Genomic DNA, 11,800 nt, shown 5'->3' on the forward strand with positions numbered 1-11,800 from the left:
GAGAGATGGGAGTTCAATATAAAATCATATATCGGTCTCTGGCAAGATAAAGGGACTTTGGGGATTGGGGTTTCTATAAGAGCTTAGTTCTATAATTATCTCTATCCATAGACACAATCACTTAGAAATGTAGCATTTCTAGGATTGCATATGCTTTACCTTCTACCCATTGCTGTTGGAGTAACTGTCCCTTTGGTGACTCTTGGTTTTTTTCATCTTCAGGGCAAACTGTTGACAGCCAGACTGTTGACATGTGCCTTTCCCTCTAGAACTGAAGAGTGAAATCACAGACAATGACATTTAGGGACTAAAATTAGCAACATGACACATACATTTCCTTCATCATCACTACCACCAAGTAAGGAGGAATGCACATGGCAGCGTGGGTTAGCGTCCCAGCAGAGAATCGGGAGTCAGATAACCATGCAGAGAATCTTCCCAGTGTCTGACTTACACACACCCTGTCATGATTTTCTACTTCAACTCCTTCATTCCTTCATTGTCTCTTTTACTTGATCCTTTTTTCTGTACCCGTGTCTTTGCCACATACCTTCTGCTGGTCTCTTCGTAGTCTTCTTTTTGTATATTTATATCTATATTTATACCTACCTGTGTTTTCCTTACTGTTTATAGCCTTTCCTTCTTTTTTTTTTTTTCTTATTTCTGCGGGAGAGAGAAGCTTACTTTTTCTTGTTTCCCCCTCGTTGGAGTCGATCCTATGAAAGAAGGAATTTCCCACTCCCTATTTCTTCCCCAATTTCTCCCCCAAATAAACACAAGGTGCTGTTGCCCTGGTTTACCATAACTTTGATACAAGGTGATGCTAACTTTTCCAACTTTGTTCTTTATTTACCCTATTTCCTCTGCCCAGCTACTATTATTGATTATTAGATCACACTCACAGTATATAGAGAAGATGTCATTTTAGGCCACAAATTATTGTCCTATTCAGTAGGGATTGGAGAGACAGGGCTGGCCAGTCTGCAGGGAATGCCATCCATTGATTTAACCATCGTTACATACAAGCGATTCTGAGAGGCAAATCCAATTATCATAGCTGAAAATCCAGACTTGTTATCTTACTGTTGATTACCTAGTTACTGACAATCATAAACATGCTAAAATATGACATTTTGGAACATATCATATTAAATAGCTTTTTAACAGCAAATAAAATTGTTCTAGAGGCAAAATCACTAATCCAGAACATTTCTGCAAAACATGCTGGCCCTTTCAATTTTTGTCTTGACTCATCATTGCCTAATTCTTCTAACAGATGTTTTAAATTCTCTTTAAGTACCGAGTATACAACTAACAGGCGAGTAGATTATGAAATTAAAAGATTGCTAAAATTCCCACTATGTGTTGGAAACCATGCTGAGGACTTTGAGAGATTTGAGAAATACAGACTTAGATTTTGCCTTCTGAAAGTTTATATCCTAGTTGTAGAGAGACACATGGAAAACCACAGACTAACATAAACATTTAGAGGAAGAACCAAAGACAGTTTGGGAAGAAATGTTAAACAGCATTTGGTTTTTAAGCCCCCTATCATATTTTGCAAGGCCAGCAATGGTGTTCATCCTCTTACCTCTAAAGGCAAATCCAAGACTTCTCTCACACTGCAGAAATACCCACCGTTCTGACCTCCTCTGAACAGACCATGCTGTGCTTCTGTCTGCTCTCCGGCACTCTCCTGTCCCTTTAGAAACCACCTACTCACAGCCCAGCCCCCACAGGCAGAGCCCATCTCCTCTTCCATACTTCCACTGTGTCTGTGTGTGTTCCTGCATCTTCAGGGAGTGCCTCGAATCAGGATTATTTGTTAGGTGTTTGTCTCCCTCTCTGGGCAGTGAGATCCCTGAGGTGTGGGGACTGTGTCTTCTTATTCGTCTCTCTGCTCCTAACACCTTGCATGGTAACTGGAATAGACTGGGTCTTCAGTGACTGTGATTTACATTTAATTGCACTGAGTTGAAATTGCAGCTCCTGACTTCGAAGAGTTTATAGCCTAATCCAAAGAAAAGATAACTACACAAATAACTGTCAGCAAGATAGAAAAAAACACAGGGTAATATTAGAATACCAGGCAGGAAGCAGAGTTGAAGTAAAGGCACAGAAGGTTGAGTTTGGTGAGAATGTAGGGGGTTTGGGGGTTTGGGGCACAGGGACTTTGGGCTAGAAACCAGACCAAGAAGTGTATGCTTTATCATGTAGCCATTGGGAACCATTGTAGGTATCTTGAGCTGGGGAGTGACATGATCAGGACTATGTTTGAGGGAGATTATTTCAGCAAGATGATATGGAAAGGGAGCAGACTAAAGACTCGTAAAGCAATTTAGAGGATCTCTTAATATAATCCAGGAAAGAGATAATAAACCAAGGCTATCATGGAATGCTTACAGTGGAGGCAAGACTAGAGGTGGTTCTTGAAGAATTGGTAAATTTTAGATAGATTAAAAGATCATCCATTAAAGAACATTTTTAAATATTGTATTATGTATATATAAGATATGCTCAGAGAGAAAAGGATACAAACGTATGTGTGTATGTTTACTCCAATTTGGTAAATATGAGTCTTTTTATATTCATGTGAAATACACACAGTCTGTTCTTCCACAACAAGGGAGTTGCATGCCGAAGAATTTCGCTTTTAAAAATGCATTATAAAACAGTTTTTTTAGCAGTAGAGTGTTTGGGGACCTAGAGTGCTTTGTGTATACATTCATATTACCATTATATTCTTTTGTTAAGATAAACCCTTATGTTTTGTGCTATGTGTTTTCAGAGCATAAAATCAAAATGTATTATAGCACAGCTCACTGCCATGAAGTATACACAAAAAAGCTTCTCAGAAATGAAGCTCCTTTAGACAAGCAGCTGTGGATTCCTGTGTTCAAAAGAATATCTTTTTTCTATGTGCAGTGCTGGTTTTATATTTATTGCATAAGGTATAACCTGCAATAGTGCACATTACTACGTTTGCTTTCCCTGACTAACCAATTGCACTGTTTCCCAGTGCCTCATGCATAGAAAAATGACAAGTGGAAGGAAATAGACCAAAATGATAAAAGTGGTTATCTCTAGGTTGTACAGTTAGGAAAGATTTTTATTTTATGCATACTCCCAATTATATGATGGGCATGTACTCTTTTTAAAATCAGGGAAAAATGAAAGCTTTATAGAATAGGAAGGGAAGGAAAGGCATGTAAGTTGATTTGCATCATATTGAGCAAGCTAGGGAGGCCTCCTTTTGTCTCAGTGTCTTCACTCAAGTACCAGGGCATGTGTCAGAGCAGGACAGATAAGGCCCAGTTGTGGTGATTAGGACCTTCTACAACTAGCATAGTCAGCGAATCGTGTAGAATCTCACTGAATGCCGTGTGGACAACGAAAGCTACACATCTTTGTGTTCCCTCCTTTCCATTCTCACTAAGAAGCCGTGACTGTGACCCTACTGCACGCCTCCCAGGCCACTATAGTGCTGTCCTTGCCTTAAGTCCCCTCTGCCCTCCCAGCCATCATTCACTGATCCGCCTCTGGCCTGAGTCATGCTGCAGAAGGGTGACTCTGGTCATACTCTGTCTCTCATTCCTACAACCCTTTGCCTTCTGGGGCCCGTGGTTGCTCCTAACATATGCCCCAGCCAAGAAGACCTCCTCATCAGCCCTGCAAGGGCTTTGCCCTTTTTTAATATTGTGCCTTTCCTTGGAATGATCCCTTCCTTTGTGCTTCACTCTTTTTTACGTGTTCTGCCTTGTATTTGAGTATTTGTTATATTTTTATGCTCTTACGGGTGCTAACTTCTTTAGTTTTAGGAACCATGTCTCATTTAGCTTTTATAGCCACTGCCCAGTGCCAAAATGAGGGCCTTTCAAGTAGCAGGTACTCAGTCAGTGTGTACTGAATTGAATAAAATCAGTATCTCCGGGAGCACTTTGACAAATCCAATTAGAGGAAATTATTGTTCTAAACCTGCAGCCTAATTACAGTAAATTTCCTATAGTTTTCCTTCTAATCAGTGGAAGGTTTTTGTTTGGTTTGGTTTGGTTTTTTTACAGTCTTTATAGGATTTTAGACAACTAATTTTTTCTATCCAGTCCCTATATTGGAAAAATAATTTTTGGAACAAAGGATTACCTTAACTATAAAATGTTATAGTTGTTGTTTTAGCCTTAGTGGGTTTTTTTATGATTTCCTTTTTTTCATTCTTTTCTTATTAATAAATTTTATTTATTAGAATAGTTTTACATTTACAGAAAAATTGAGTAGGTGGTACAGAGAGCTCTCCTGTTATTATCCCACCACCCTCTTCCCACACAGTTTCCTCTATTATTAGCTCCTTACATTAGTGGGGTGCGTACGTTATAAGCAATGCACCAATGCTGAAACATTATTATTAACTAAAGTTCATAGAATATTCACATTTCCTTAGGTTTTGCCTTAATGTCCTTTTTCTCTTCCAGGGTCTCACCCAGGATACCACATTACGTTTAGTTGTCATGTCTCATCAAACTCTTCTCTGTGACAGTTTTTCAGACTTTCCTTGTTTTTGATGAACTTGGCAGTTTTGAGGATTACTGATTAGAAATATTGTAGAATCCTCCTCCATTGGAATTTATCTGATGTTACACTTATGATTAGACTACGGTTAAGGGTTTTTGGAAGGAGGATCACAGAGGGGACATGATATTTCATCACATGATATCAAAAATGCATACTGTCAACATGATCTGTGACTGTTAATGTTTACCTTGATCACCTGGCTGAGGTAGTATTTGTCAGTTTTCTCTACTATAAAGTGACTCTTTTTCCCCCTCCTTTCCTCACTGTACCCTTTGGTAGGAAGCCACTATGCACAGCCCACACTTAAAGAGTGGGGAATTATGCTCCCCTCCATTAGAGCTCCCCTCCATTCATAATTTACTTTGAATTTTTCTGCACAAGAAATTTGTCTCTTCTCCATGTATTAATTTATTCAGTCATTAATTTGTATCAGCATAGACTCATGGTATTATTTTGTTCTTGGGGTTATGATCCAATATTTCTTTATTTTGTTATTCAGGCTGTTCCAGCTTTGACCATTGGGAGCTCTGCCAGTTAGCTGCCATGCCCTTTTGACTGACATACCACCATCTGTGTGCGTGTATGAGCACGTGCACATGTGTGTGCATTTGAACACTTCTGTGCTTTCTGACACTACAAGATGCTCCAGGCTCATCTTGAATATTTCCTGCACCAATCCTGGAATTAGCCACTTCTCCAGGGAGCCCTGATTCCTTAAATTGGAAGATGATATTAGAAACCAGTATCTGTGTGCTCATTGGGCTCATTGCTTCTGGAGAGTCATTTCTTTTGGGCCTCTTAGCTGAGAGAGCAAGGAAGTATATATCTGGGTATATTAACACATCTTTGTGCATATATCTACAAATATTGCTATATATAGCCACCTGCATCTGTATTAGGCTAAACATGAGTTTGTGCTGACATCTCAAACTCTAATCCTTTATGCACAAATCATTCTAACCCATTCCCCTTGCTTATCTGTAAATTTCCACTCGATAGTGAGAAAGCTGACCCCATCACCCACCACTCATTTACTTAATTGCTCACTTCCTGTATACATGTATAGGAATATCAGAATTGTCAACCTGTACCCTCATGGGAAAAACTTTATCAACTACAGTGTGGTGCTTATGGGCCCCCCCTTTATTTATTTATTTTTTTGCCTTTAATCTTGCGTTTAATCTTACGTTCTTTCCTGGTATCCTCCGACCTCCTCACCGATTTTTTTAATTTGCCTGCATTAAGGTTCACTCTATAAAATTCTATGACATATCTGAACCAAGTTATTGTTATCCTATAATAACCACCTATTTATAAAAATAATAATTACATTTTGGCACAGCTTGATGAACCCAATGCCAAAGTTACTTTTCATATTATAAAATGGCAAAACTTAGCATTGGTTCTTCAAGACATTTAAAACATGTTAATAACCTTATAGCTGATCACTCATCAATTTGAAGAAGAGCTATATTTTGACAATAAACTTGAATGAAATCTCTGCCAGTGACATTAAACGAAGTCTTTGACCCAAGACCTTCAATGATTTAATGAACATTTGCTAGGTGAGACCTGCATGCCAGGCACAGTGCTTGGCACTGAAGATACCAACATAAATGAGATCTGATCACTGCAGGACTGGGCATTGAGTGCAGTGGTAAAGACGCACAGAGGGAAGTGTGGGGGCAGAGTGGAGAGCCACCTAAACCATCCCAGTGGGTCTGCAATGGCTTCAGGGCTGCCTGAACTGCAGCTTAAAGGATGAGTCAGCCAGGGATGCAGAGAATGGAAAAGGACCTTCCAGGGAGAGGACAGACTAAAGTCATGAAGGGTTTTATAGTATAGTGTACAGGAAACTACTATAAGTTAAATGTTGCTAGAGTTAGAAGTGAGGGGCAGGATTTGGTTAGAAAATTAGATTAGATTAGAGAGATAGGCAAGGACCAGGTAATGGAGGGCCTGTAAGCCACAGTACTGAGGTCAAGTTCATCTGTGGTTTATGAGGACCTACTGAAGGTTGAAAGCAGAAGAGTGTCACAGTTGGACTTGTGCTTTAGAGAGCTCACTCTTGCGACTGTGAGGAGTGGGTATGACGGGACAGGACTGGAGATGAGGTGGCCAGCAAGAAGAGTGTTGTTCACCTAACTGGGACAGTCACAGAAAGGAAGGAAAATAATGGGCCATGTGTAGAATAGTCAGGATCTAGACTGAATGTGAGGGGTAGATGAGAGAAAGAAGTCCAGGATGACCTTGTGGTTTCCAGCAGAGATAAACGGATAGCTTGTAATGCCACTAACTAAGGTCAGGAATACAGGAGGAAGTATCAGTATAGGAAGGAAGATAATGGTTTCAGCTTGGAGCACATTGAGTTGGAGAAACCCAGAGCCACCAATGTGGAAATACCCAATAGGAATTTAAAAAATAAGTTACCGAGTAAAGAAATTAGGTGTATTAATGTAGGATTATTCTGCAAATGGATGATGATTATAATAAAAGTCGTAGATAAGGGAATGCCTAAACGTTATGCAGAGTGAACAGAATCCTGGGGACCCCTTGCATTTAAGACAAGCCCATGAAGGAAAAAGACAGGGAATAGAGGGGTAAAAGGAAAACAACGTAAAGATTGTCTCATAAAAGCCAGGGGAATAAGAAGGACAAAGGGGATGATCAATGATGGCATACTAAATAAGGACCCCTCTTCTATGACGCAAAAACGTTCTGCAGTCCCCAAAACATGACCTGGGGCTGCGCTTTGCCTTTTAAAAGAAATGTGTTAAGGAGGTAATTTGTAATATGCAAGTATTTGTGGGAATTTTACATAATCAAGAGCCATTACCTTATATCAGACAACATGGCAGCAGGAAAATTAATGGTGTGGCCAATGAATACGAGGTACACAGAATAAGCAAATTATGTACAAGAGATTCATAACAGACCAATCCTACACAGCAGAGAAATCTTAAACTATCTAAGAAGAATTGCTTACAACTTTTGAAGCAAATTGACTAAGGAAGAAATACAGATTATAATCTTTAATCTATAAGGAATAGTACTAGTGGAAATAATGCAAACTAAAACTCAAAACAGCCAAAACTGCTCACCATAAAAATGTATCATAGATGAAGCAGCTCTGGCTCGTAAAACTTAAAGTATAAAAGTTGACCCAAAGAAAAAATAGTCTCAATAAAAATATCCAGCATTAGGTAAAACAAGCAGTGACTAATTGACATATGAATCAAATCTTTTTAATAAAAGTTAAGTCTTTAAAACTAATCCAGAAAAATTGGACTTGATAGGAGTAGTGACCACAGAAGCCTTTGAAAGATGATAGGGACCAAAAGACTGATGAATCAAATCTTTGCTATAAAATTTACATGGAAAAGAAGTATAACTAGTGATGATAATTTTAGTAAAGTAGTAATGAAAGTACAAAAATTGGGGAGGAGTTTAACTGAGATATGTGGAAAATGAATTGGGGAATTATCTTGTTGAAATTAACTCTAAAAATACTTTCTAATGAAAATTAATTCATATTCTCATATTTCTGATTAAAATATTTACATAGAATCAGAAAAATCTTACAGTTAAAGAAAAAACACATGGAAGCAAAATATACTTAGCCTTCGAACCCCAAGGACTATCAATAGTGAAGGAGAACTTGATTGTACAGAAGGTCAGTCTGAGGTGACACTAGGTCACCCGAGCCCCTCTCAGTGACATAAAAAAGGCCTGAGTGATGAAGAAGAAAAGTGGCTCCCTTCCTGAAGGGTTCTTGATAAATATTTCACTTACTGATTTATTGGCTTTATACCGTCCTGTCCCAAATAAGAATTTAAGGCAGCTAAAAAAGCAAAGAAAAGGAAAGAAAAAGAGACATACAAGATAAAATAAAATTTCAGTTAAATGGATGAAAAAGTCATAGTTTTGAGAACTATTCTGATCATCTGTCAGTATACTAGGAATTCATTGCACTGATTTCTTTTTCCATGTCTCTGGAACACTATTAATAATTCCTTTCTGGGGGTGAAATGTTGATAATAAAAGTGCTTCTTTAGAATTTCTTCCAAAACACATAAGTTCTAGCCCATATTTAGATTCATTCAATCCATTGCTCCAGCTTAGTAACTTAGAAGCAAGCATCTTGCTAATGCGTTTATTTATCCGGACTCACCCTCTCATCTTTTCGCCTCTCTGTTTTGGAAGAAAATCCTTGAACTATTTCTTCTCTGTCCCAGAGAGGTCATAAATCTGACATATTTGTTGCTTCTTGGACTGAATATTTCATCAAGTCCTTGGACTTTGATAGGATCCAAGAGTACAGAGATGTATTTTAAATATATTAGAAGCAATTAAAATGAAAGAATGAAAATAGTAAACATTGCAATTAAAACACCTAAGCAAGAAATAAACCTTGATGCATTTTCTATTTTAAAAAGAAAAAATGCTTTAAAGGAAAGCTCATGCTAAAATAAAGGAACAATAAGTATAGCACTGAACACTGACTCCTTCTTCTGGAAGCTGTGCTGTACCAAGCTCAGCCTGCTGAGCCACATCACCAGCCTGGTTTTCAGTTTCCCCAAGTTCCTCAATCAGAGAAGTTCTGTGTCCTGCCAATGGGGCATTTCTGACAGTCCAGGTGAAGCTCATTATGGGCAGTCAGTCATCACTTTCTGAGCCCTGGCACTGTGCTTTGTGCCATGAAGACACATAGGAGACTGTGCTCTCAGGGAGTGTGTTGAGATCCTTTTACCTCCTCCTATTCTATCTTAAAACACAACAGCAAGAAAAAAACTGGAAATAAATATACCACAGTGTGGGGAGATTGCAGAGATTTTTAAAAGTGCTGAATACTGTTTGAGTTAAACATCTTCATTCATGGATGCTCCCAATAAACCAGAATGTTCTTAATTGACATTTCTTCTTTAAAGATAATGTAAAATCCATTTATCTAATGATTATCTTTTGCACTCCTACTATGTGCCGAGCTCTATGCAGGGTACCAGATATATAATGATGAGCAAAGAGAAAAGGACTCCGCCCTCACAAGCATATGTTCCAATGAGGAGAAGGAGAAAGATAAAAAAGAAAAAAAAGATAAAGAATTTCAAATAGAGGAGCTGGTGGGATAAGACATCAATAGGTGGTGAGAAAAGGCTTCTCAGAGGAAGTATCATGTGAGATGAAATCAAATGACTGAGAGGGAACCAGCCCAGAGCCAGCCAGGGTGGGAAGAGCTCTCCAGGCAGAGGGAACAACATGTGCAAAAGCAGGTTGGGGTGTCTGCTGGTCAAAGGAGGTGGCAGGAGATCATGCAGAGCCTGGTAGACCCTGACACCCGCATCAGCATTTTTTCCATGGAGAGCAGGAAGCTCTCTTACTCTGCTGCTGGGTGGAGAATAGATTGAGAGGGGATGCTGCAGAAATGAAACCCAAGTACAGGCATCAGTGCACATTAAAATTAATATGGAATGTACTTAAGGCCACTGAATTGTACACTTGAAATTGTTGAAATGGTAAATTCTATGTTATGTATACTTTACCGCAACAAAAGTAATTAGTATGGGCAGGGAACAGGTGCTCCCCAAATATACATTGCCATTGCATGAATATTGTTCCTTCCTTTCTCAGACCCACAGGAGCTCCAGGGAGCAACGAGTACAATGTGGGAATGGTCGGGACGCACGGGCTGGAGACCTCTCACGGGGACACTTTCAGCGGCAGTATTTCAAGAGAAGGAACCTTGATGATTAGAGAGGTAAGTTAGTATAAAAACTATGTAGAGGAAGTGCATTTCTTAAGTGGTTTTTATACTACAGGGTTTTCACAGAGAATGCTTACGGCATGTATTTTGAGCTTGGGGCATGTGGCGGGTGGGGGGCGGGGACCTGTGTTTCTAAATGGTTGAGTGATTTTAATTGTCTGCGCCTTCTTTCCTGTATCCTTCTAAGCTTTTGCAGTGTGACTTAATTACATTAGTCCAAATTCTTCAACAGGAGCCATGCAAATCAGAATATAGAATTTAAGCCTGAGGATATAAAGCTGGCAAACCCAGATGTTTCCTACAACAGGAAAACAGCAATGAATGGTCTCTCTGAATAGCATCAGTGGTCGTGTTATGCTCCCCCACCCGCTCACCACCCCCCGATGGTTTTATCCTTGCAGATTTCATGTAGAAAATGCTCCATAGTTCCAAGAAACGGTGATATCATCTTATCTAGTTAACATTAAAATAATCATTAAGCTATTTTCGTGAAAGAACAAAAGAAGTATGCAGATCTTCTTAAAAATGCCTCTTAGCACTTTGATTTTTTTTTTTTTTTTTTTTCTTTTTAACTCTAAAAACATCATTTCACTTGGTGGGAGGCACGTGCCCCTTTTCATCTGTCCTTCCAACCTGTGGTAACTCCCCGCTGTGTCAGCCCTAACCAGAAGGGCCCTAACAAATTAGAAGCTATCTCTTCACTTCATCATCACCATGCACGTTTGAAGACAGGTTTTGACTTGGAAGGAAAGTAATGGCTGCTCATCATACTGGGAAAACATTATGTGACCTCTCCTTGCACCTGTTTTATCATCTATAAAATTTCATAAGTAATGGCATACGACATAAGATGGCTGAGGAGATTAAATGAGTTAATAATTATAAGCATTCAATAAATGTTAGCGATTTTATTTCACTCTCTCCACAGAGTTGAGTTCTCCCTTTACTTGTGATCACTGCCCACTCTTCCCTCTGAAACATAAGCATATGTCATCTGGCGTTCTCCTTCCTCAACCAGGATAGAGTTGGGAAACCCTAACAGTAGGCTGCGCTCTCCAAAAAGGCAAAGGGCATCTCACTTTTGTAAGAAAGAAAGGAAGTGATGGGATGAATAAGGCCTTTGAAGTAATCACTGGCAGTGGGGCTATAACTGGAAGACTAGTCCACAAAGCAACTTGCTAGAATTTTATTTTACGGCCTTGTCACATCTTTCGAGTAGGCTTTAAAGAGTCCTTTCATGTATGCCTGGAATGAAAAATGGCCTTGGCTGCTGAAGTTGACATTGTGTAGTGCTGGCTTATAACCCTCCCAATGTTGTGAATGGTTCATTTCATTGGATATGTAGAGGGCTTCTATCACTATAGCTTGGGAAAACATGAGCGAGAATGTTCTGGAATGAGTTACTCTTTGAGTCCAAGTAATAGGACTCCAATTTCTAATGTGGCTTAAAATTTGCTTCAGCATTTATGACAG

At 39.2% G+C, this 11,800-nt stretch overlaps 1 protein-coding gene across 1 annotated transcript in view; it reads left to right on the top strand.

Annotated features, from left to right (window-relative positions):
* Positions 1-11,800, top strand: part of LOC103610708 (TRAF2 and NCK-interacting protein kinase) — a gene marked incomplete at its 5' end in the record, with an annotated part of 44,044 nt that overhangs the window by 908 nt on the left and 31,336 nt on the right. The window contains one exon of the mRNA XM_008594816.1: positions 10,195-10,321. Coding sequence (XP_008593038.1) covers positions 10,195-10,321 — 127 coding nt within the window. The remainder of the gene's footprint in view (positions 1-10,194; positions 10,322-11,800) is intronic.

This window comes from Galeopterus variegatus, unplaced genomic scaffold (assembly GCF_000696425.1).
Source record: "Galeopterus variegatus unplaced genomic scaffold, G_variegatus-3.0.2 Scaffold11637, whole genome shotgun sequence".
NCBI classification, from domain to species: Eukaryota; Metazoa; Chordata; class Mammalia; order Dermoptera; family Cynocephalidae; genus Galeopterus; species Galeopterus variegatus.